The sequence below is a fragment of the Acanthochromis polyacanthus genome, chromosome 14 (genome assembly GCF_021347895.1).
Source record: "Acanthochromis polyacanthus isolate Apoly-LR-REF ecotype Palm Island chromosome 14, KAUST_Apoly_ChrSc, whole genome shotgun sequence".
In the NCBI taxonomy this organism is placed as follows: domain Eukaryota; kingdom Metazoa; phylum Chordata; class Actinopteri; family Pomacentridae; genus Acanthochromis; species Acanthochromis polyacanthus.
This window is the reverse complement of record NC_067126.1, coordinates 32,027,838-32,052,891: the sequence shown is the minus strand read 5'-3', so window position 1 is coordinate 32,052,891 and position 25,054 is coordinate 32,027,838. Positions and strand designations below refer to the sequence as shown.

The following is a 25,054-nucleotide window of genomic DNA, read 5'->3' as shown; positions in this document are numbered from 1 at the left end:
GATGCAGCTCCCCAATCAATTAGACAGACATTGATTAGACTTTGGTCTTTGCAGGAAAATTGAGCTCATTTTCTTGCACACAGGAAGGTAATCATGTGGTCGAGACTTTTCTTTTTTTTTAAATGATAAGTGCCATGTGGAAGATGCAATAAGCTCATAGACTCACTTCCCTCACACCAATAAAACATCAATAACCTCCAGAGCCTTTTATTCCGCTGAAATGCACTTTGCATTGGAGGCATAGAGCCGTCTGATGAGTTTTAGATATCCTGGTGTCTAATTATTGATTGTTTCTCCCCCTGTTTGGACTGTACAGTGGAGCTGGGAGTCAATAAGCCTCCTCTGCTCTGCTACCTGACAGTTTTGTGTGTATGTTTTTTTCCTCCATCTGCAGCTGAATGAGAAATTAAAAATAATGAGAAGCTGCAAGGATGATCAAAGCTCCTGCTGCAGAGGGTTTTTTTTTTAAACAAAATCAACAAAATCCAATAAAAAAATACAAGTTTAAGCACTTTATTTACAAAATGTTAAACACAATAAAATATAACATTTCAATATCATTAGGGTTTCATAAATTTATGGATATCCAACTGAATGGAATAACAATGGAAGACAAATAAAGAATAGCAATGGACTACACAAAATGACATGCTGGTGTGTATAATATTTTGATACTTCGATAGTCTACGTTTTGCTTAAGGTTTGACACAAGATTAACCATGGACATACATATAGTGGTGTTTATACACTATAAAATGCCCCATTTATCCCAGATTTACAATTAGAAATGCTCTTTTTCCAACAATACACTGCGAGTCATAGCATTTTCCAAAAACCCTGTTTTGCCAACACTTTCCAAGTGCACTGATCTGTCCAATCTTACAACAATCTCCACACTGACTTATAAATACTCGCATATAAACGATAAATAATGTGCAATACAAAAAGTAATTAAATAATAAATAGGCTAATATGCTAGTACGAAAGATTATGCAAATCATAGTCATAAATAAATAGGATGCCCGTGAGGAAAATGAGATCCTAACAAACAGACAGAAAATTCCCCCCCCCTACAGATCCTTCTCTCTAAGGATGAGCTTCTACTTTCGTGAACTACAAGACTTACCTTCAAGTAACGGCATGAAATATTCAGTCAAGAAATTTTTTTTTGCGCATTGCACTTGAGAAGAAACAAACAAAAGAAAAGAACTATTGACAACCAGGCTAGTGTGCCTCTGCGCATCCCCAAATATTCAAGAGAAATGGACAAAGCTGTATTATTTAGAAAATAATTACACAATAGCATTAATAGTAATATCAATAATACTGTAATAATACACATGACTCGCTTGGAGTGTAGTTATTAGACTAGTGAGGTAATAAAAAAGAGCGCAACGTAATTTTGGCACACACACACACATACACGCACGCACACGCACTCACGAAACCACATATTACAAATGCGTCAGTTTAGGCGCTTCCTGAATCCTTCCCTGAGACGCTTGGTGAGAGGTGAGGTCTGTGTATGTGGGATGGGGATCACAGGGTCCATGGTGGTGGTTTCCTGGGATCTGAGCGGCACAGCTGTAGTCCACGCTGGTGGATGAGGGGTGGGGAAGATGGCCGAGGTTGAACATGGGGCCCGAGGCTGGCATGGAATCAACAAAATTCCCACCCACGTAAACGGGGCTGCCTTGCAAATTGGCGTTGGCAAAGCTGCCGGTGCTCTGCATGCCGTGGTGTTCGTACTCGGATCCCGGGTACCTCTTCTGTTGCGGGATGCAGCCGCCCAAGGGCGCAGTGTACGCGGCCAAACCGTACATGTTCTGCTGGGGTTTGGCGAAGGACGGGGGCGAGGGCGCGTCATAGCTGAGGCTGCTCACGTTCTGGAGCTGGCCAGAGTATCCAATGTGATTTGGGCCACTCAGCGGCGGGCTCCTGTCCGGGGAATGTCCCAGGGGAGAGTGCGCCAGCCCTTTCGACTTCTGGTCCTTTTTGTATTTCATCCTCCGGTTCTGAAACCAGATCTTTATTTGGCGCTCGGTCAGATTCAACAGATTCGCCATTTCCACCCTCCGAGGGCGACACAGGTAGCGGTTAAAGTGAAACTCCTTCTCCAGCTCCACGAGTTGCGCGCTGGTGTAAGCAGTTCTGACCCGTTTGGAGGCCGGTCCTGGTGGGCTCTTCTCGTCACTCACCTCGCCACCTGTGGAGGAACCGCAGCATCTTTTTGAGCCATGTGAACAGCAAGTCATAAGCACATGAAGGCCCAATCAACCCCCCCCCCCCCAACCCACCCTTCCCTCCCTCCCTCGCCCCCTGAAAAAAAACACACAACATGCACACACACCTTCACCTCCGCGATCTCTACCTGCAGTGGCACAGTTGTTGCTCTTCTGCTTTGAGTTCTGCCTGGTCTCCTTCATCCAGGGGAAGATCTGCTTGGTGAGGGCCGGCGTGGCCGCGCTGGAGCCGCTGCTGGATGGAGACTTCTTCTTCTGGGACGCAGAGCTGTTGGAGCTCGGGGAGGATGCGGACAGTGGAGGCGCCTGCTGCTCCGAAATGCTGGTCGCCTGGCTGCTGCTGTTGCTCTGATTGCTGCCGCTTTGCCGCATGCAGTCCCCGTTCAGGTCACTGTCTTTGAGGGCCGGCGGCCGGACTGTGGAGGTCTGGATGGGACACACTGAGCCCTGGTAGTCACTCTCGATGTTAGAAGTAGGGTAGGACTGGTGCGCTGGGCCGTAGTTGTAAGAGTCTGGTTTGGGGTAAGTATAGCCTCCAAAAAGCCCAGAGTTATCGTAGTATGTTGCTTTCTGCATTTTGTGGGTTTAAAGCCAATAAGCCAGTGCAACTCTATCCAATGGCATGGGTGTTGTTTATTCACGTGATTGGTGTTTCCCACCGTTGCTCCAGTCTGTGACCTATAAAGACAAATAAACTCATTATAACCGGGCCTTAATGAATATGTGAGACTCAGGGTTGGGAAATCAACAATAAACCACGAGAATCACCACTCTGCTTGGCCCAGGTTGCTCTGGGTTACAGCAGCCTTTAGATTAGAAATAAGCAACTGCCTCCACACACTGTCTGAAACAATGCTTCATCTCCGAGGCCCAGATTCTGGACGCTCCACTCACTTCTGGCACAAAACAGTTAAAGTTTAACTCGCACCCTCTGGGAGGCTTTAGGAGTCCCTCACAAATAAGCTGAATCAGCATTTGACACGCACATACACACAATAGCCCTTTGACTAATCACAAGGCCCGACAAAGCCCGTCATGCGTTCATTGTTCAAACGCGCACGCATTTTGGATCGGGTTTTTACGCACGCAAGACGCTAAATACTAAAGTCCTCCAACGGTTGTTATTAATGTTGATATCAAAACGTGTAGGTGGTGGCTGCGGGTGAGTGTGTGCGTGAGAGTGTGTGTGAGTGAGAGAAAAGGGGGGGGGGGGGTTTGGGTGGGTGGGAGGCAGTAAAATATGATATTTCATTAGCCTTCAATCACATCTTCACCTTTTTTTCCAATTGGGCGTTTTTCTTCTCCTGCTGATCCATTCTTGCAAATTTTTACCTCTAATTTGCAACACAAAATACATTTAAAAAGTGGCAAAAGCTCCCTATGAATATATTTAATTGCAGCTACATGTGTTTTGTGTTTTTTTACACATATGACAGAGACGCATGGCAGCATTTTAACTAATACAAATATCAAAGGGCCCTGTACTGTACGTTGGTGGCTTCAGGAGGAGCAGTCCTCGCCGTGCATAACAATTGCACCTGTCAGTGTGGACCGCGGCAAAATTTATGACCGCAAATGTTATGGTTGTAAACGGCCTCAGAGAGGAATGAAAGGCAAAACACTGCTCAAGAGTCGCAGCTCTCAGAAGTGTAAAACTGAGCGTAGGTGGAAGGCAAGGGAAAGAATTTCATACTCGGCGACTTCTCCCATGCAGAGCTTATAAATGATGCCTCCATTCTGGCTGAGTGTGAGTCTGCAGCTTAAACGCAGAGGGGAGGACAAAAACGGAGCTAATTCACTGGTTTTAATGAAGCATTTTGGCGATGACGCGGCTTGTAATGTGGAAATCGTGGGGTGAAGTGGTGAAATTCTTCCAGATTTTACATTGTGTAGTTTGCATGTTTTTCTTTCACTAATGTCTGAGATTTTTAACATGTATTCTTGCATCATGTTCTCTCATTCATTCTTTTTTTTAATCGGGCTACAAACGAAAAGGGAACTCGCTGAAATTGGACTCTGGCCTGCGTAAATAATTACAGGCTCCGTTAAGGCCATGCTTCATGTCTGTTTTCGTGATTTAAGCCTCCCGCGAAACACTGTGAGCGTAAATGTGTAGCCTAATAACAAATCACCCTTTCACCTTGTTAGCAGTTGGCTGTGTCGTCCACTCCCTTCATTAAAGAAGGGTTACTCACCGAAATGTGCGCAGATCTGTTTGATGTCCCTCACGCATTCATCGCTGCTTCCATCTTGACCTAGAAGACAAATAAAGTTGAGTAAAAATGTGCTCGCATGAGAAGATTTGTTTTAGAAATATGGGAATAAAATACGATGCATATTAGGCCCAATCTGTGCCACACTTTTAAAAAATAAATTGTGTTTATAATATTATTTTAGAATTAACTAATTATCAAAATTCTAATTCTTATTGGCCAGTGAATTTAAGTCTTTTTAAAAATCTGCTAAGCTCCACCTATGACTGATTTTTTTAAAGTTACTGCTACAATGCTTGAGAGTGAAAAGTCCTACATGTGCACTTTTTATACAAAGAGCCAGGCCAAATATTTAGCAGCCATAAGCTTTTTTAGGTGACCTTTGGGTCATTCAGCATTAAGCCAAAGTTTAATGAACAACGAGCAGTTTGGCTTCAAGTGGATCCAAATAAATTCAAAGCAGTTTTTTCCTGCGGCGACAGAAACAAGACAAGATGCTGCACCGACGGCAAGAAAAGCAGAAATCCAACATTTTTAATTGAACTATTTAAAGTGGAATTAATTCCTGTCTGGCTGCTGGATGTTTGGAGGATAAATGGTTTAAAAACATGGCGATGGAAATGTGGGATTTCTTCTTGTGGAATATTTGTGAAAGCTGCTTCGATAATCTGCGCCTCCACAACTCTTGAGCACACTGAGCTACTAGTCGCAGACATGGTTCCTCTTTTCACACGGCTGTGTTTTTCGCCTACGCGCTGTTACGGTAAGTTTGGTTCGCACAATGGCTCGGAGTCAATATGGAGTGTTATTACCCCACTTCTGCTGCTTAGACCCTTCAAATCCTGTCGATATTTCAAGTTAAACAGTTTGGAGACGCGTGGTGGGGGGAAATAATAAATTTGGCACATCCAAAAAATGAAAAGAGCAGAAATAATCACTTAAAGTCTCTGTTTTTGTGTTAAAACCAAAAAAGAAAATTGGACATAAAATTTAAATATTTGCTGCAAACATATTTAAAGTCTTTGTTTCTTAAAGCGCACAATCAGTAGCAGGCCTGCAAAGATGTAACACACAGAAATTAAACATTAATCCAGCAGTTATTGGAGCAAAAATGAGAAAAATCATCTCAGATAAAAGCATTTATTGTCTCTGCTACTCGGGCCTGATGTTTGCTCCAGTGCAGACAATCACCAAAGAAACAGAAAATATCAAAAATATTCACATTCACATGAACCAAGAGCAAGTTAGTCATAAAGGAATCCAAACAGAAGTATTTGCCTTTTGTTCCTGCGCACTATTCAGCCCCGGTAATCCTTTAAAAACATCCAATATGAATATAATATAACGTTGCAGGTTAACAAAGCCATATAGTTGAAACCACATAAATCACGGCAAACGCCAGTGTGACGATAAGACAACAAATTAATGTGATTTACGATCCAAGAGTCAAAAAGAAAAAAGTTCCTCTCCTGCTTCCTCCTGCGAGCCGCTTTTCATGAAATCAGCTGAAAAGCGCAGAGCAGCTCAGGCTCAATGTGTCGATAATATTTGAACGCCAAAAAAGAAAAATACAGGAATCTGCTTTTGAAGACGCAGCTGAGGGCTCCATATCCGCGCAGGGCGAGAGCGACATTAACAAGCATCAGCTCCTCGGATGGAATGAATCATATATATTTCCTTGCATTATATTAACCCGTGGTTAAAGGTTGCTTTCTGCCATGCAATTCCTTACCTGTGAATCAATTCATCATAAACCAGCTCCCCTCTCAGTCTCACTTCCTTTCCACGCAGTCTCTAGAATAAATCCTTCACCCTTTGTCTGTAGACAATGCTGTCCTAAACCTGATCTTGCTGTTTTTCAGACATTTCCATATACCGGTGGAGACAGTATTCCCGAAAGAATGGAAGGACTCGCATTCAACTACCAATAAAAAGCGAACAAGGTATCCTTATTCCAGAAAAAAAAATCACTGGCAATCAATCACCCAGTGAAATATACAGGAATTCAGAACCGGACAGGCCTGTGCAGATTTGGAGCCAACATTAGGATTTTTTGGGGTGTTTCGGGGAAGCTTTATGATGACAAATAAAGGCGCTGCCGTTAGATACAAGCATATTTGTTCACGTGATTGTTCTCTTCTTCAAGCAAGCCTTACCTCACCAATCCATTTTGATAAAGGGTGGCGTTTATTTCCTCATCTGAACTGTGTGAATGTGAAAATGTCCCTCTGCCTATTTCTGTTTTATCTCCTCGAGTGTTGCAGCTCGCCTCCACTTCCAGTATTTAAACCCCAAGCAGATATGCAGCTCTATTTTTCTCTTTTTTTTCTTTGAGGCTACTACTAATAATACAGATTTACACATTCTCAGCCTCCAGCAGTGCACTGCAGCTACAGCATCTGTGTGCGTAAAATGATTTGTGCATTTTACGCACGAATTTCCAACAGTTTATCCAGGGATTTTCACCTCACTTATGCTAGAAATGTGACTGATTTATAGAATCTAACAGGGATTTTGCAATAAAAAAAAGTGCAAGCAATAAAACGAGCATCCACATGCATGAAAGCATTTTTATATATTATTTTGGAGTACTATTTCAGGCTCTATCCAAAATGACAAACGATTGCAACGAGGTGTCTTTTTAAAAAGAAAAAAAGAAAGAAAAATGATTAATGAAATACATGACATGTGGTTTTTTTTCTTGCAACTGGGAATGGATTGTATTCAAATAAACCACATTATCATCTTGTGTTGGCTGAGTCTCTCCTCACACACTGCTGAAACACAAAGAGTCACAGTGCCACATCTCCTCCTGCACCGTTTTTCAGCATTTAAATCACAGATCTTAAATGAATAATAGCTTGGTTTAATTACCAATTAATAAATAAATTTACTGAAAAAAAAGGCCAGAATGGATTTAAAGGAGGAGGATTTTGGAGCCGCAGAGACCGTCGGCATGGGTTCTCTTTGCTGAAGAAGAGGATCAAGTAGGAGAAGGAGAAGGGATGCAGGACTGGTAGCGTCGCAGCATATGTTCAGAGGGTAATAAAAGTGAAAGATTTACAGTTTTCGCCCGGCCCCCCAACAGCCTCGCAACCCTTTCAGGAATTACTGAGAATGATTTACAAGGAGGCAGAACTGTCAGGCTGCCCTAAACTTCCAAGACTTCTAAGAAATCAAAATCAAATCATGCCCCCAAGAATAATTTTTTTTTTTTAAACTACAGAAATCCACTTTGCTCTCACGCGTAAAGGAAACATAAATAACCAGTTATTTAAGTTCTGTTGAAAACTTAAACTATAAATCAAAATAGGTTCATTTTTACTCCGCAAACAAGTCAAATCAATTCATCATTTTAAAGCTGTGTCCTTTAAAAAATAGATACTTCCTGTGTTTTAACATTTTCGTGCCATATTGGCAAAAATCCGCCTGTGAATAAGGAATGAATGGGCCCAGTGGAGAAGCCAAACTGAGCTGTATGTGTCCGAAAGAGCAGTTATTCAGAGCGAGCATCCATAAATACATGTCAGTGCCGTTTAGTTTTTACCATTAGTCCTATCAATCCCTCTCCAGATGCATGCGTAAAAGGCAAACAGCAAAATTTGTGCCGCTGCTGCCGCTGCTGATATATTAAATAAAAAAGAAGACATGCGTACAGCGAGCAGCCACAGCCTGCAATAGTGCTCAGAGCGCACACATCAAAGGGAGCAATTTATCAAATATCACGACATTTGATATCGTCATTTACCGGCTCGGGCAACATGAAAAATGCTGAAATATTTACCTACCCAAGCATCCATCGGTTCAGATGTGTCGCTAAAGTGCGGGACTACAGTTGCGCCGCGTATCGGATATTATTTTCTTGGGGGATCTCTTCAGTTTTCAAGTCTGATAGAGTCCTTGCGATTAATGACGACGCCGTGTTTCTAGGGGGACGTGCTGCATTAATTATTTAGACAATCACGTGGTCGAGAATGGAGAGCGGAGTGGTATAGTCTCTGGATTATATCTCTGAATGCAGACAGCGCACTTTAATATATCTTAGGGGGGTTGTCTGGCTCGGAGAGGCTTCTGCGAAAACAGCTGGAAATCAAATATGGCCGGATGGAGAGCAACGACGTTGTATTCCTGCACTGGGTGCAGTGTCATTGAAAATGGCACTGCCTTTGGCTTCCCATTTATTGCTGTTCAGACATGTAGGTCAGTGTGGCTACACGCTGCACGTTGTAGTAGGGCTGCTGTGACCTGATAATAGCTCAGGAAGCTGTTATGATTGGATTTCAGTTCCTTTTTGAAGAAAGAGGGCCACAGAAAGCACTGATTTTAGAATAAATGGCTTCAAAATTACGCACAGCATCCACTAGTTAACTTAAAGCACCAGTCATGTATAGTAGGTAGGTTAGTTGCCCCCCCCTCCCCCCTCCCTTCCTCGCCCTTATCTTCTCCTCAGCATCTATATGTGCACATCATTTTTGGCATCATGCTGGATTGGAGGCATCACTTTATCTCTGCTTCTCTCTAAATCTACATGACAAACGGCTTGTATTTTGCGCACAAACACCTACATGTCCACAGTTGCGCATGTGCCTGTAGTGGTGCTGGTGGTGGTGGGGGGTGGAAGTAAGACGATGGTCACTGGAGGGGTTGGAAAACTGTGTGAGTGCAGATTGTCTTTCTGCATGACTGTAAATGGTCACTTTGTTAGTATCAGAGTTGGTTCTGTAGTGTGGAGGGTCGGAGGTCAGTGTTGCAGTGGGTCATCCTCAATAAAGCTCATGAAGCATGAAGGGGGAGGTTGTGGTGGTGCTTGGGGGGGGGGGGGGGGGGGTAGTATCAAACCACAACTGTATGTCCTCTAGACCACCTTAGAGCATCATATGCAGGTATAGAAGCTGTCCTGCTTTACGAAATGTTAACACTAAGAAATGTGCCTCACTGTGGTTTGGGGGAAGTTTTCTGATCAGTTTCAGTCTTATGAGGCTAATAAACTTAGTTTTTGTTTGTATGCTGTAATAAAAAAGTCATATTCGGACTGTTTTGTTTCGTTCTCATTATTAAATCGCCTCTGGAAATTACCACTAAGACACTGAAGATTTTCTGTGGGGATGCTGCTTTACGCAGAGTGTGTGCTCCCTTTGTTAAGAGCTAATGAGTTAAAACTAAGACACGGCAGGGCACAAACTCGCTCTCCATTTCTTTTTTTCTTCATTGATAGGCTTCACTTCTGTTGCACCAAGAACACACTTCTGCCCTTAAATTACAGACTTTCCAGGACAACAAGCTGATTTTGCGCATGCAGAGCGCATTTGGTCCATTTGTGGATGTTTGGTAAAAGGGTGCTTTGGGTCCATATGGCTCCACATGCTTTGTAAAAGAAAATAAGACACTTTCCCCCTCCGAATGTGATCCTTTTGTGAATGGCGTAAACCAAATTACACCCCTCAAAAAACCCATCTAAGTAAAGCTGAATTAAAGAAAATAAGAAACGCCTCAGTGGGTCAGAAAAGGAAATTTCCTGGAAATAAAAAATAAAAATCTCATCAGTGGAGAAAATGAACACCCCACGACAAAGCTTTTTTTTTTTGCAAATATTCAAATGCATAATCAGTAGAAATCTTTATTTTTTTCCAATATACTTCTCACATCTCAATGCACAGTACAAGGTAAAAAGCATGTACAAAAATAAGAACAAAAAGATTGCATATTGACATGAGGAGACAAATGCACAAATCAGAACCTTTATCGGGGGCTGATTTTAATATAATACTGTTAAGACTGTGGAATTCGCTGGTTCTCAGTTTGAATGAGCTTTAGCCTCATTTTTTTCCTCTCTCTGTGTGTTTTTTAAAAGAATGAGCAGCTCTCCAAGAAGCAAAGCGAGGAGCGCCTGGGAGAGAAAATTGTCCGGCGGGTCAGGGGGTGTTGGGGTCAGTCCTTGCGGCTGAAATGTGTCCCCTGGATGAACCTGCCTCTGCTGCTGCTTTTGTCGACCTTCGGTTTGAAATACCTTTTCAAGTCTCTCATCACGAAGACTTTTCAAGAGAGGAGACCCTCCTCATACTGGGGGAGAGCTTCTGGGCTTTTCTTGTCCGAGGACAATGACGGTATAAAACAAGAAATATCTGTCTTGAAACGTGACCTGATGAAAGCCCCCCTTTCGGCTGGGTTTGTTGTAAATGAAAAAAGAAGAAGATTCCCATATCAACTAAGACTAAAAACTTTGCATAAAGCCATGCTAATAATGCACAAGAGTTCCAACGTATTTCAGAATAATAAGTTTTTTAACGAATATTTTTAATTAATTTGTGTGCTATAGGAAAAAATGTACACGTTTGTTTTTAAACAAATAAATAATGAAAAATCGTATCAAGAAAAATAAACAATTATGCTCCTAAATATTCAGGATTTTTGATTATTTCCGATGAGAAACATCCAAATATCAATTTTTTTTGATGCCATGCAGGAAACAAATGATCTTTCATATGTTGAGTTTCAAATAGCATGAGAGAGCCTCTGAAAATGTACACTGTTTACAAAGATGTCAGGAGAGATTTATAAGGGCACTCTGAATAGTTTGCACACAGGAATGTCTTACGTTTGAGAATAATATTTAGGCGCAGAAAATTTCAAAGCTTTTTTTTTGTACAAAATAAGTTAAAACATACAACTCACAAAAAGAAAAATCCAGCGGGACGATTTGCAACTTACGAAAGTAGATTGAGGAGTGTTTGGCGTGCTCTATGCAAATAATGCTTCCTTCAAGTATATATATTGTGCGTAAAAATGTGGCGTTTCATTTGGAGAAACACTGAGCCTCGTGTGTGGGTAATTTTAACGAATGACCTCGCTGTTGTTATTTTTTATTATTATTAGAGAATCTTCACGTGAATCCATGAGAGGAGAGGGGATATAGTTTTTTTTAAATCCATGAAATCGGGCCGAGCTTGCGTAATAAATGTCCTCAAGGGGGAAACGTCCAAATAAAATAAGGGAAAAAGAAAAAAAAAGTTTGTTTCGATGCTTTTCTGTGTTTTTAATGAAATAAAACACAGAAGAGGCTCAACTTGCAAACCTCACTTATAAAGACTGATTGATTTTTCTGACTCAGTCTCGTGTCAACACTGTTGGGGTCATTTTTGTTAAATTAAAAAAATAAAAAAAGAGGCTAAAACGACATCAGTCCATGCAAAAGTCAGATGCAACCTTTGTCTCTTTTATGTACAGATAATGTGTGGCGATATCAGGACTCCCTCCTCTCTTATAACGCTGTGATATCAGTCTGGTTGTCCTTCTGAATGCTTTGCAGATGGCTGGAGGCTGGTGCAGATCTGCCCTTGGTGTTGGGCAGTTTATGATCTTTCTTCCATTTCATCCGTCTGTTCTGAAACCAGATTTTGATCTGCCTTTCGGAGAGACAAAGAGTGTGGGCAATCTCAATCCGCCGCCGCCTGGTCAGATACCTGTTAAAATGAAACTCCTTCTCCAGCTCCAGGACCTGCTGCCGGGTGTAAGCTGTCCTGGACCGTTTGGGCTCCGATCCTGTGTAATCCGGGTTCACTGGGAGATAGAAAACAACCAAAAGGGGGGAGAAAAGGAAAGAAAGAAGAAGAAGTCACCAAATGTGGCCACTGCAGCATGCAGGGAAACAACAAGCGAAGTCCAAGCAGCCGGAGCGCACAAAGTTTAACACGCGGAAGCGACACCAGGAAATAATGAATGATTCGAAGTGAATTTAAGCAGATTTGCTGCAGATTTAAGAGCATTAGCAGCGGTCAGTGTGTGTTTTCAGGAGCTTTCAGGCTCTTACCTAGCGGCCTATTTCCTGAGCTATAAAAATTTATGACTTGTGTAATTGGCGAGGCCTTTCAAAGACTCCTATAAATATTACACTGAAGGATTTCTCAGCTACAGCTCTCAGTTGGTCCATAAGGGAGGAAGAAAAGGGGAAATCTTACCAGTTGTTACGTGAACTTTCTTCATCCAGGGGTAAACTACTGCAGGCTGCTTGGCTTGTATCCCATTTTGGCTCTTTGTGTTTTGCTGCTGTCCACAAGTCCGGGGTCCGGCAACTTGGACCGGGGCCCCCTGCTCAGTCTGTGCGCTAAAATGGCTCGGGTGGCTGGATCTTTCGTGCACATGACCCCGTGGCTGCACTGTGGAGTCCTGCACAGTGTTGCAGCTGAAGGGCTGCTCCGTGTAGTTTGACCGTGGGTAGATCCCTGGATGCTGAAAGTCTGTGTCCTGCGATGGACTGTAGTAGTCCGAGCCCTGCTCAGGTATATAGCTATTTTGTGAATATTCCTCGCAGGGAGGAAATTTGGGATCCACATACTTAGAGTTCACCATATACGAACTCATGGCCATTAATTTCTGAAGGTAGAAAATACTAATTTTTCTCGAGTTGTCTTTTTTCCTCCCTCCATAAAGCCCTCCTACTTGGTGTCAACTGAATAAAGTTAGCGAACCATGTGACCAGATCGGCCAATGGAGGTGATGCTGGTCCAAACACGGGCAAACATACAACTAAATACATTTTTACCCAACTCAAGGTCCAAAATTAGACCCTGCTGGAAACAAAACACACAGATTTCCCTTAAACATGTACATCTGGGTTTAGAAAATAAAAACAGATGCTGGAAAATAAGGAACAAACAGCTCCTCATTTCAATATTTAACTTTATAATTATTTTTAAAATAAACTTACACTGGATAAAGGTGGATAAAGATGTTTTAACCAAGCTGGGATAAAAACACATCACTTTCTGTGGTCTGACTTGAAGCTATAGCGTTGAACAGAGAAACCAACAAAAGATACAAAAAGCCCCCTCGGCATAAAAGCAGCGAAGAATGACTGGAGACAATTGATGGACACTGTCTTTGTCAAGAAGGGGTCATCCAAAAGTTACACGAATCTCATCACTTCATCTGCTCCCATCTCTGTGAAAAAAAAAAAAGAAACTGTCTCGGGAGCCTATTGGGCAGCAGCAGAAGCAGCAGCAGCCTCTGGGAATCAATAATGTAGAGACACAAACGACCCACAGGAGGAAAAAGCTACAGCTGGACTGTGCATGGCATTTTCAATTCCGGTATTTTTATTCACTAAACACGGGCATCTAATGGTATCAGGTGTATTTCCAGGTGAAACATTGTGCATCAGATTTCCTTCCAGCCTCTAGAGTTTCAGCAAAGCCCCTTTCTTATAAGAGCAATGTGCTGTCGTCACATTTACTCTCATTCATAACACAACACCGTCCTTTAGCAGCAACATATTAGGCGCCAAGTGCCCGATAAAAGGATGCCAACAACTCAGTGAAATCGAAGTTTTTTCATCGACCATATACTCCCCTAGAATCGAATCTGTGACTGTGATTTGATCACACAAATTCGGTTCTACAGGGTATATATAGACGACGGGAAGAGACACTTGGAGCCCCACAACCACAATACTGTGTGTTTACAGCACTGGAGCCAAAACGGAAAATTTACAAAGTGGCTTTACAGTCAGGAGGAACAACAGCATCAAAGAAGCTGAGATGCACACAGAAAGAGGAGGCGTGCATTAGAAACAGATGGGGCAAAAACACACACTAAAAGGCCTTTAATTATGGGCTGTAATAATATCTGAATATCTCAACTTAATTCATTTTCAGCATTCCCTGCAGGAACCACTCCAACATTTTACCCATTTTTCATTTTCTACAACGCAAAAGCGATTTTTATGTTGGAGATTTAAACCAACTTGCTCACATGGTTGCTCTAACGACCTTTCAGTCCAAAAAAAAAAAAAAAGATAAAGCAGAAGAGAGGTGCAGGCCTACAGGCTACCTCTGCACTCCTGTCAGTTTAAGCAGCAAATGACAAGTAAAAAGCACATAACTGGGGTCAAGACATGTTTCTGTGCAGCTCTTCCCTCCAACACAGCTCAAGTTCACAGGACGCAAAAATATTTCAACAATGTAAATAACTCGCCCCTTTTGTAAGCAGTCAAACAACGAAGCAATCCTCTAAAATCACCAGCAAATACTGAGCAGGCTAGTAGAAGACTGTTTATCACCGCTGCGTAAGAGATGAGGCTAAAGGCCACCGAGGTCAAACCGAATCATTTACAAACTTATCAAAAAGTTTAATTATTTTTCGCTCCTGCTGACAGCACAAAGGGTGCAAAAGTTTACCAAGTCACAGTCAGCCATTCACCATATCTACCATGGAGACCACCGCAAGCCCTGAGTCTTTACGAACTGGGATGGATTGCAATTTGAAAAAGAAAAAAAAAAGACCAAATTGGGCAAAAACATATTTTTCTCTTCAAGGATACTAAAAAAAGAGAGAATTATTTTTAACCAAGTGCCTTTTTGATTTGGGAGACTTTGTAAGAGCAGAAATCAGAAATTCTTTGGGTGAGCTAGTGTCAGATTAAATTATTCAAACTATAATCTCTGGCTGGAATCGATTCATTGGAGCGTATTTGGTTCAACCACAGTCCTGGAGAAGACAGAAAAATGCAGACGCACAGAAAAAAAAATAAAAATAAACGCTTCACTAATGTATGATGATGTGCTCAGTTGTTGGATCATGTTTGGACCACTGGTTAGTATTTCAGCCTGAAATAAATCTGTGGTTGAAAGATTTTTGTATTTATTTATTTTTTGTAAATAAAAAAGTGGGCCATGAAAATAAAACCGAAAACAGCAAAATAAAAAAAAATAGTTTAACTGTTTGTGCTCATGTTTTTTTTTTAAAACGAATCCACATTAACTCTGATCTGCAATTTTCCACCAAAAACACCAAATATTCGTTATGGCTGCAGTTTAAAGCAGGTTTGCATGATCTGTAAAAATCGTCCTTGCACTTCACATTTCAATATCTGGGCTCTTAGACAGCCTGACCTGTCTTTCACCTTATACCCTGCTACTCCTTCAGACGGGTCAAAGCCGAGATACACAACAAAAGAATGATAAAGTCAGCGTTTCCTGGCAGCTTGTGTTAAAACCAAAGGCCAGCTAGTGCAGTTCGGCTCCTTTTTTCCCCCCAACATATTTAATAGATTTTTTTTAACAAATAGCGAATATTTGAGGGCAACAGAAGGAACGAGGCCTGCTTAATCTAAATTTCGGAGAAAGTAAGAGAGCGGGATTGTATTGTGTAGCTGAGAATAAAAGAAAATAAAGCTTAAAATGGCTCTAAATGTTATATTAAACATTTAAAGTAGGATTTCTAACAAAAACTGACGAAATAAGCACGTAAAGGCCTGCAGTGGAGACGCACCAGGCCTGTAGAGAAAAAAAAACACTTTTTTTTTTTTAAAGCCACAACACGTGAAAGATTGAAGTGTTATTTCATTGCTGGAACCTCAGAGCTGGTTTTAGCGGTGAGTAAATTTATATGTGGATGAAACCGAAGCTCACACTGAGGACAAATTAATTCTAAATGATGAAAACTGCAAGAGCCAGATGCAACAGATTCAAACACTGCATTATTCTAATTAAGGCCTCGAGATATTTCACCACATTCACCTTTTAAAAAAGCCTCCTCACACACGTTGATTCATGCGCCTCCAAGCAAATAAGAAAATTAATGAAATGTCATCAGACCAAGTCACAAACGGAGTCCAAAAAACAAGCACAGAAATCAGATTAACACCAATCAGAGCAGCATCGTTGGGCTTTCTCTGTCTGTCCTGCACCAGTACGCACTGTTGCTGCGTTTGGAAGCAGGAAACGGTTCAGGCCGAGCATTACGCATGTGACATCACACGCCCATAGCAAGAGCAGAATGGTAAAACGCAGCTTACCGCAGAGACCGCAACACATGGCGCACCGTGCGGCAAAAACGCATCCACGCAGAGGAAGAAGAGGGGGAAAAAGTCAGTCCGGTAAGGCTTCCCTGTCAATTGAAGCTCTATTCCAGCCCATCTGGACGCTCTTACTAATACACAATGAGAATTATATTTTGGCTTGTCAAGTCCCAGGCCATAAAACAAACTTTAATGGCATCACGTGTTTCCTCGCAGCCATTCACAACAGCGCGCAGGCCCATAAATAATCCTCAAAGTTGCACTTACTCAATAATGCCGATTACACTGATGTGCACTGAGGAAAGGAAGGGAAAAAAAAGTGATGGAAATGAGGAAGCTGAGAGGCTGTGTGGAGTTTAAAAGTGTCAGGGCAGAGATGGGAACAGAGGTGAGCTGGAAATGTGCACATTTTAGGCTTTTACGCTCCCTTGAACAAACACAAAAGTCTATTTTTATGATATCAATTCATTAATATTAATAATCCTAACGCAGCCACATGCTCTATTGTCAAGTTAAACAATCTGATTTAACCCAAGTTTCTTTCAGATCTGAATGTATCCCTTTACTGACCTCTAAAGTGTTAACAAAACACTGAGCATGCATCAGTGGTTTGTGCTCAAATACATTTCTCTCCCCAGTGAACCTGCCACAGTAAGACTGATGTCATTCTCTCCTCCAGGCCAATCCCACAGTGCACTGCTTGGGTTTTTTCTCTCTCTTTCTCTGCCCCTCCTCTCTCCCTTTCCGACCAAATTGCACACAGCTGATAACGTTGAGGTTTGGGTGGCTGCCACAGCGGGGCAGGTATGATAAATGGAAGGCCATCAAATCACAGGCTTGTCACTTTTTACATGCATGTCTTCATAAAAAGTTATTCCCCTGTATACGAGTTGAGGTTAACTATCTTATGCTGGCCTGTACACCTGAGTTTGCCCTTTTTTTCTATGAATATGATAACTTACCTGCAACTTTATGGCTGTAAATAAAGTTATTTAACTCTCTTAAAGACATGATCATCATCGGTGTTTACAAGGATGATGGGATGCACACAGTTAAAGCTGAAACAGTCACTACAGCTTATTCCACATTGCAAAACGTGCATTGTGCTGTCCCTATAAGATCAATTAATAACAATAAACTACAAAATGATGCAGATATGAATTGTAGAGGGCCAAATCATCCCACACTGCAACAAGTAAAGGCACCAGACGACGGATTCTGCTTCTTCCTACATACTATCAGTCTAAAAGGGTGAATTTTCTGACACGCAATTCTCCAAAAGCACTTTCAAAAAATGAATTGGATCACATGGTTCCATCTCAGCCACTCACAGAGCTCAAGAACCTGCAGGGAAGGGGCTGCTGAGAGGCTGCAGAGGGGCTGAGTGTTGGGCAACAGCGCCTTCTGCTGGCGCATTGACGGCCCTTTTCCACTGTAAAAAATAAAGGTCCATCTACCCAAACATAAGTGGCTCAGCTAATCCTGTGTCTAATGATGGATATGCGCAAGAAAGGTGAAGAAAGTGCACATTTTCAAATGCAAATTGTAGCTGTTTGCTTAATGAAGCTCACGTCTCCTTAAACAGGTGGTCTAATGGGGGTTCATTCAAGACCTGGTTCTTGAAACAAATGAAACTGAATGTGATTTTTCTTGATTATCTTTCTGATTTTTTACACTTCAAGTGTATTTGCAAATGAAATCGAAGAAAAAGGGGCATATTTTGCAGTGAAGATGCGGTTAATCTTCCCTGAAAGGATAAAAGTGATGAAACTAAAGCAGGGAAATTACCAATGAATGAATGAATGAATGAATGAGCCTTTTTGTATCTAACTGGGGCAAAGTGTAAATAATAGCAGCCTAGCGTATACACTGGAAAAATGGATATAAAGAAATACTTTGTTTCGGAACATCTCACTATGTCACATGTTAATGCTTAAGATTCTAAATAAATGACAAGAAGTTACATGTGGGAGGATGTCTGAAAGGAGGAAACTGCATCCATTCATGGAAACTATCAGTTAAAATGTGTGCAGGGCCTGAGGTTAGACACTGTTCGACATAAAAATAAAACACACTAAAACCATGTAAGTCATGTGGACTGTCAAAATGAACAAACAGAGGGTGAATCCTGTCTAATTTTCTCAGGCTTCTACGAGTGCCTGTCTTCCAGGGTCCATTTTGCCGCATTGCAGTAAGGCTGTAAATACTTTCGCAGCTGCCTGTCAGGCAACAGTGAAATACTGTCTTTGTTCAGTTGGCCCCCATCTCCAGGCAGCTGAAAACAGCTATGAAAACTGAACTTCTGCTGCAAGGCTCTTTTCGCATATTTGGAACATAGAAGAGCACATTTATTCTGCCTCGAGCACAATGCAGAATTTTAAAGAAGTTAATACTATGCTGGGAAAAACATGAGCTTCACCAGATCAGGTTTACTGGTAGGTAGAGAAACGTAAAAAGATATCACTTTGGATTCACTGGTTCACATTTAGTGAGGAAAATAAAGCAAAAGTCAGCTTCAAAATGAAATGCATGATCAGTGAAGCTACTTTTCTATGCGTTTTAAGAAATAAATCTTTGCATTCACAATCAGAAACACCATCAGCAGCATGAAAACAAGATACATTTGTGCAGAAAAAGCTTTTAAAAACGCATGAGCATCAACAATCATGAACATAAATGAACTATTTGTTAATCCAGGTGGTTATTTGTTAAACTTTCTTTGGTTCTTGCAGCATAATTTCAGGAAAAAAACGTATTTTTTTTAATCATCCCTAAGATCTTTACCAAGCTTCTCTGTGCATAAAGGCCAAAATCTATTTACTTCCAGACACCAAGCAACATGTGAAATCTCCAAATTACCTGAGTGCCATTAGCCTGCTGCTAATTCACATGACTAATGAAAGAGGAAGCTGTCAGACTTCATATGCACACACAGACACACACACACACACACAGAGGGAGCAAATAAACTCCATTATTACGCAGAAATCTTACCTACAGCCGGGAGATAATCCATGTTTATTCTTTGAGGTTTACCTATGAGGCGCATTTTTTAAATCTAAATCTAAATCAGAGCTAAGAGGAGCCGGTGTCTCTCTGTGCAGGTCAGATGTGGATAAAGTTGAAACGCTCCTCTTGTCATCCAGATGAGTGAACCGCGCAGTGCCGAAAATATGTGCTGATCAGACGTTTATGAAACGAACGGCTGGGAGATTCTTTTCTTTTCTTTTTTTTTTTAAAGAAAGCCGACCATGGCGTATCGGTTTAACGCCATAGACGCAGAATGCAGTGGGGAAAAAATCGCCTGGGAAATCAGGAAAAGGGCCATGAAGACGTTTGCCTCTCACACATGACCAGTGGCATCCAATGACAGGCGATGGAGGCACATAAAAAAGGTCTATTACCAAGTTGTAAATTGTCCTCTCACAAAAAGGAATTTCGACTGCAGCAATTCTTCCCATCTTTGCGCATAATAGCAGAAGCCCCCACCGGTGCTCTAAACAAGAGGCGTTCTTTCCCTCCCTGTTTTTTCTCTCTCCTTCTTTTCTTTCTCAAGCATCAAATGTTATATCCTAAAGCGGAAAAGCCCATCTTGAAATTTTTTAAATAAAAAAAGCTAAATGATTAAGCGAATTGTAGAGAATAACACAGAAAATTGAAAAAAAACAGTATAAAAATATGTTTTTAAACCATGCAAAGTTTGATGATCCATCATATTTATTTCCAAAAACTAAAAATAAGAACAAAGAAAATACAACAAATAGAATGACTGTTATTTAAGTCGATGGAATTCGGTATTTTCCCTTTCTTATGCGGCCTAAACAGCAGCTGTTGTGTCCAGTAAGAATATTAAGCTTAATTCTAACGTGCATTAGTGTGTAAATAAAGAAAAAAAGCACACAGTAGCCTGATCTAAACTCAAACTAACGCTGGGACACTAATGCTGCTATTATTCTGGATATGTTTGAAATGCATAAAGGCCTGTGTGTCCTTTCCAGGCCAGCTGCTGCCCATAAATAAAGAGAATTAAAGAACAAAATTAGGGAGAAGTGAATTATGCTATGAACAATTTTCACGCTATCGACGCCTCCAGATTTAAAGTGTAAATAACGCAACTGCAGCGTTGCATGTCTGACCATTTCTGCAGCAAAAAAGGAAAAAATAAGGGGGAGAATTTATTTTATTTCCTTCTCGTTCATCTGGTGGCATGCCAGAGTCAGCACTGCGCGATTTATAGTCAGGCTATGGCTCTGGTTTCCTGTCTTATAGCTGTGTGTGAGTGAGAGGAACGCAAGAGCTCGGGATTTGTTGCATTACACAACTATGGCATTACTGTAACTCAATATCCCAATGCGATCTACGCAGGAGGGGAGAAAAAAATGGATTAACATCGCTTTCTGCGGTGCAAAGATATAGTTTGTCTTCTCCTTTTACATCCATAATGTTACAGCCTTTATTTGAGGTCACTGACAGAGTCGCCATGTTGCACAGGAACAATGATGTTACCTCCAGTGTGGCACTAACAGCACCTGATTAGGAGATTTACGCACAAAATAAGGCTTTCTATTAAAAAATAAAGGCACCAAACTGCTCCTAAATTAAATAAACCCTCCTAATAAAAGAAACTACACGTTGCAAACCTCTGTAGTTTTTAATTACTGACTTCTACTTTTTTTTCTACGTGCACATCCTGGGTGGGGGTGTGCGTTTTGGTGCATGGGTGCCATTTAACTGCAGACAGAATAGCGGTGGCAGACTACAGCTGCAACACTGTCAGACACCTACAAGACCAATAAAGCTGTAACAAACACCGGGATAGCTCTGCTCAGAGGGGCAGGTCTCTGTGTTTGCAGTGTAATTCCCAAATCTAGTGGGCTTCTCTTTCTCTCTGTTCGCTCCAGTTGGAGTATATAAGCCGAGAACAGCCTCCAAAAAACATCCAAATAAAAATCACCCCATCACCCTGTAAAATTAGCGTCTCTATGTGTAGTTAAATGCTAATATCCTAAGGGTTGTTTTACACTTCACTGCTCAATTGTGGGGGGGAAAAAATCTTTATTAAATTAAACTACCGAAGCGAATTTTATACTATCCAAGGAATTTGACGTGCGTAAAGAGAGAGAAACATTATATGCCGTTTATTTTCATCACAGAGCTCCTTTGTGCTTCTTCAGACTTCGGCAATAAACACAAATATGAAAGGACAGCTATCAAAAACAGTTAATAATACAACTTAATGTGTTTTACTCCCATTACGCACGAAGAACTGATAATTCAAGAGCTGCTTGTTGGTTCATTTTCCCAAATAAAGGCATTTAGATAAAGGAATTATCTGTCAATTTTTATTTAAGCACACTGATCAATGAGCCAGACGTCACATTTGTGTCAATAATCCTGATACTGCTCACTAAAATTCTCACTAAATCACTTCTAATCTACAGGAAGCTGCACACCTACGCCAACCAGCTCGATCTATATCGTTTCATTCACGTTTGACGCAGTGCCAGTCTGTATTCCTCCGCATTGTCACTTCGTATTCCTCCGCAGCCCCCTCAGAAACCCACTGTAATGTGCCACAGTACAGTCTGCAGTAGAGAAATCCTGCTGCAAACTGCGTCACAGGCCTCGACTGGCGATGAATTCTAATGAAAAGCAGCCTAAAATGGACGAATGCGTAAATGCACCCCCATGTATGTGGGCTGGATTAACAAAGTAATCTGTTAGATCTTCAATGTGACAACGAGGATCTTTTAGTGTTTACAAGACCAAGAAATGTGTTGACTGATTTACAGCATGCAGCAATTATTTAAAGGCGCTGATATATATAGATATCTAAAAAAAAAAATCCTGCACGCACTGATACGTGTTTATTGTCTTTGCAAGCAGAAAAACAAATTCTGAAAAATAAAAACATGCCAAGCAATGAAATGCTTCTTGAAAAAAAAATGGAGCAATATTTTAAATAAACACAGCCTGTGCATATTAATGTCTGTAATTACGCATCATATTGTGGGATTTAAAGGTTTCTTTGCTCTTTTTAACACTGTTCTGGAAAGAGCCGAGCATCATTAGCCAGAGTGTGTTTCCAATTTGTGACACTTTTTCACAGCCAACATCTTGGCCTGTGTGCAGCCTGGACAGAAAAAAACAAAACACAAAGCGTGTGGAAATGGAGCCACAGCATATCTACGGGTGTATCGTGACTGCAGCTAATGACAAGAGACTGAAAATAGTTGACCTTGCCTTGGGTTTGCAACGGCACCAGCGAGGATGACTGCATGGAAATTGGGAAATGAGGAGAAATTCCGGATGGCACCTCATAATACGGAGACGTGTCTATGCGTGAATAATGTCATAAAAGCGTCTCTTTGCTCTTCAACCACAAAAACAAAGGCTGTCAACACTGGATTTCAGCTGCCTTCAGCTGTGTTGTAGTTGTGTAGATCTGCTATGCGCAAAAATTCACATTTGTTCCTTATAGTCTTGTTTAATTTTATCTAGGAACACGATCTTATCTGTGTTCCTTGTGTGTGCGTAACGGTGCACAATCATGTGGATATTCTTTAAAAAATGAAGTAGCTGAACATTATCTTGGCATCACATTTTCAGCCTTATTAGTTCACTTGATTGTGGGCCGTGAACGCATCACACACGCAGCAATAAGACTTCAGATCAGGACACAAATATAGAGTTCGACACGATCTCTAATTTGGATCCATCTTGTGCTATCTGCGCCGCTGGCTGACAGTGTTTGGATGCTTTAAACAACTGGGAACCTCATGACAATCATCACTTTTAATAGTGGTGACTAAAGTAATGTTCATTTGATCTCCTCAGGACATAAAGCTGCTAGCTGTCCCTCCTCTGAAACACAGCAGCGACAAAAAGAAAAACAGAGCAAAACTGGCGTCCCGTTAAAATCCTGTTCAGCATTTTCAACTACAAGCCAGAACAATAATTGCAAATTATGTGCTGACGGTGCGGCATTTCTGATTGTGAATATTAGCGTGTGTGTTACTCAGTCTGGGCGTCACAGAAGCGTCAATTGCGGCTTTTTGCACCAAATACAGTATGGTAGTTGCTCTAAAATTCTAAGAATAGTTTTGAGGTGTTCATTGTGTTACTTAGCACGTTGTACCATTTACAAAAAGAAAAAAATACACTTAAAGCACCACCTCTCTTCTGAAAACACCAAAAATTATTTTAAATTTGAGCATCACGGAGCTTAAAGGAAACAAACAAGGCAGTAGATTTAAAATATTACTCAGTCATTAATGTCTACATTATGGAAACCAAAAACTACTGTGCTGCGAATACAGAATGCGGAATCAATTTGATGAAGTCCAGATGAGGATGCTACCTTTCAGCTTATTTATTCCATCTCTAAAAATGAGCTAGATTTGCTTCTGCTGTTTTCTTTCCTATGCTGTAAATTTCTGATTGACTGAGGCTGCTTCTGACTTCAAACACTTTCCCCTGTGATGACTAGAAGTGGCTGCTCTTTTGCGCAAATGTGTGACATATTGCTGAGATTATGGGGCCCTGGAATCTGTCACAGCAGTTCAAAAACAGCAACAGGCGATTAAAAGACAAACGGAGGACTTTCAAATCCGCAACTGTTAAATAAAGGATTCTTTAGCAGACATGTTTACCACGACACAACGCGTTTATCATATAAATCAATGTGGAGAATGGTTTGGTCCATGTGCTGGCTGCATGTTCCAAGCTGCTGGAACTGAGACTTACAGGACAACATCGCCCTCTAGCGCTGCCAGGACTTGACCCAAGGAGGTAACAGCGAAGGTAAACAGATTGTATTTAGAATTGCATTTCTCAGAGTTAGCCTCAGTTTAAATTAACTAGAGCCAAAACAGAATCAAATACATATAAATTACGCACGACATGCTGCATTAGAACGCTAAGATTCAGCCTGTGAGGTATAAAAAGTAGAATGTTTAAAGTAAGAATCCCCAGCACACCAGTCAAAGTTAAGTTTTTTTTCCCATCGGTGGGAAGTGCAGTTGATGAATAAACGTGACCATTAAGGTGGGGGGTGATTTCCTCTAAAACAATTCATCGACCAGACACCCTGTGGAAAAGTGTCTACGTTGTGTTTGTCAGCAACAGACGCAAACGCCCAAAGAAAAGGCATTTTCAAAGGGGAAGCGTATACTGGCCAGGCCCCATAAACTCATTTAGGCCAGACGTCTAGCCATTTCTATAGCTTTATTGGATCGCGCTTCTTCCTGCTTTAAAGCAATTGTTAGTACAAGTTGGACAATAAATTGGAAATCCGCCGCAACACCTCTCCCAATCGTAAACACTTTATTACTTGTAATTCTACGTTTTAAATTCCACTGCTCTAAAAAAGAGAAAAGCGAGATTTCACTTACAGTGCTGGTAAGACAATTCATCTGGGTTAAATATTTCTGTATTCCACGGCTCCAAAATCTGCTGAAGCCTCTGCGTAAAAAAGGTGTTTTTTTTTTTTGGATTTAAACAAAAATCACTACTTGAATGAAACAACCCATTAAAATTAGAGAAACGTCAAAGGAAAACTCTATTTTATGACATTAGCGAAACTTAAATTTTAAATACCATACGATTTTGGTCTGCACAACGTTGAACACGAGTATTTTTCCAAAACACTTCACTGTTAAAGGCTTTTAGAAGCTAGTGAGCGAATGTGTTAGTGATAAGAATCTTCCGTGTGTGTGTTAGCGTGTGAGTGTGTACTGACACAGACAGCAGACAAAGTAGTTGCTGTGAAAATGTTTTATATACACAACTCCAAATCCTTAATA

The 25,054-nt window shown here is 41.2% G+C and overlaps 2 protein-coding genes across 5 annotated transcripts; both read right to left on the bottom strand.

Moving 5' to 3' along the window:
* Positions 1-499: 499 nt before the first annotated feature.
* hoxd3a (homeobox D3a) lies at positions 500-8,637 on the bottom strand. Of its 4 annotated transcripts, none has more exons than XM_022198909.2 (4): positions 8,245-8,637; positions 4,439-4,498; positions 2,351-2,921; positions 500-2,206 (listed from the first exon to the last, which is right to left on the bottom strand). In XM_022198909.2, the coding sequence occupies exons 3-4, from the start codon at positions 2,817-2,819 to the stop codon at positions 1,455-1,457; spliced, it is 1,221 nt and encodes a 406-aa protein (XP_022054601.1). In that variant the 5' UTR covers positions 2,820-2,921; positions 4,439-4,498; positions 8,245-8,637; the 3' UTR covers positions 500-1,454. The 4 variants fall into 4 exon arrangements, with proteins under 4 accessions (XP_022054601.1, XP_022054602.1, XP_051815046.1 ...); XM_022198910.2 differs by having other exon boundaries at positions 2,372-2,921; positions 8,245-8,635; XM_051959086.1 differs by lacking the exon at positions 8,245-8,637 and adding an exon at positions 6,613-8,203.
* Positions 8,638-10,059: 1,422 nt separating this feature from the next.
* Positions 10,060-13,100, bottom strand: hoxd4a (homeobox D4a). Its single transcript, XM_022198908.2, has 2 exons — positions 12,412-13,100; positions 10,060-12,013 (listed from the first exon to the last, which is right to left on the bottom strand). The coding sequence occupies exons 1-2, from the start codon at positions 12,818-12,820 to the stop codon at positions 11,715-11,717; spliced, it is 708 nt and encodes a 235-aa protein (XP_022054600.1). The 5' UTR covers positions 12,821-13,100; the 3' UTR covers positions 10,060-11,714.
* Positions 13,101-25,054: the final 11,954 nt, after the last annotated feature.

Bases quoted from the DNA above. Each gene is read 5' to 3' on its own strand.
- hoxd3a (XM_022198909.2), bottom strand. From the start codon at position 2,819: ATGCAGAAAGCAACATACTACGATAACTCTGGGCTTTTTGGAGGCTAT. The intron at 2,207-2,350 runs GTGTGTGTGCAT...GTTCCTCCACAG, and splicing joins TAGAGATCGCGGAGGTGAAG to GTGGCGAGGTGAGTGACGAG.
- hoxd4a (XM_022198908.2), bottom strand. From the start codon at position 12,820: ATGGCCATGAGTTCGTATATGGTGAACTCTAAGTATGTGGATCCCAAA. The intron at 12,014-12,411 runs GTAAGATTTCCC...TCTATCTCCCAG, and splicing joins GAAAGTTCACGTAACAACTG to TGAACCCGGATTACACAGGA.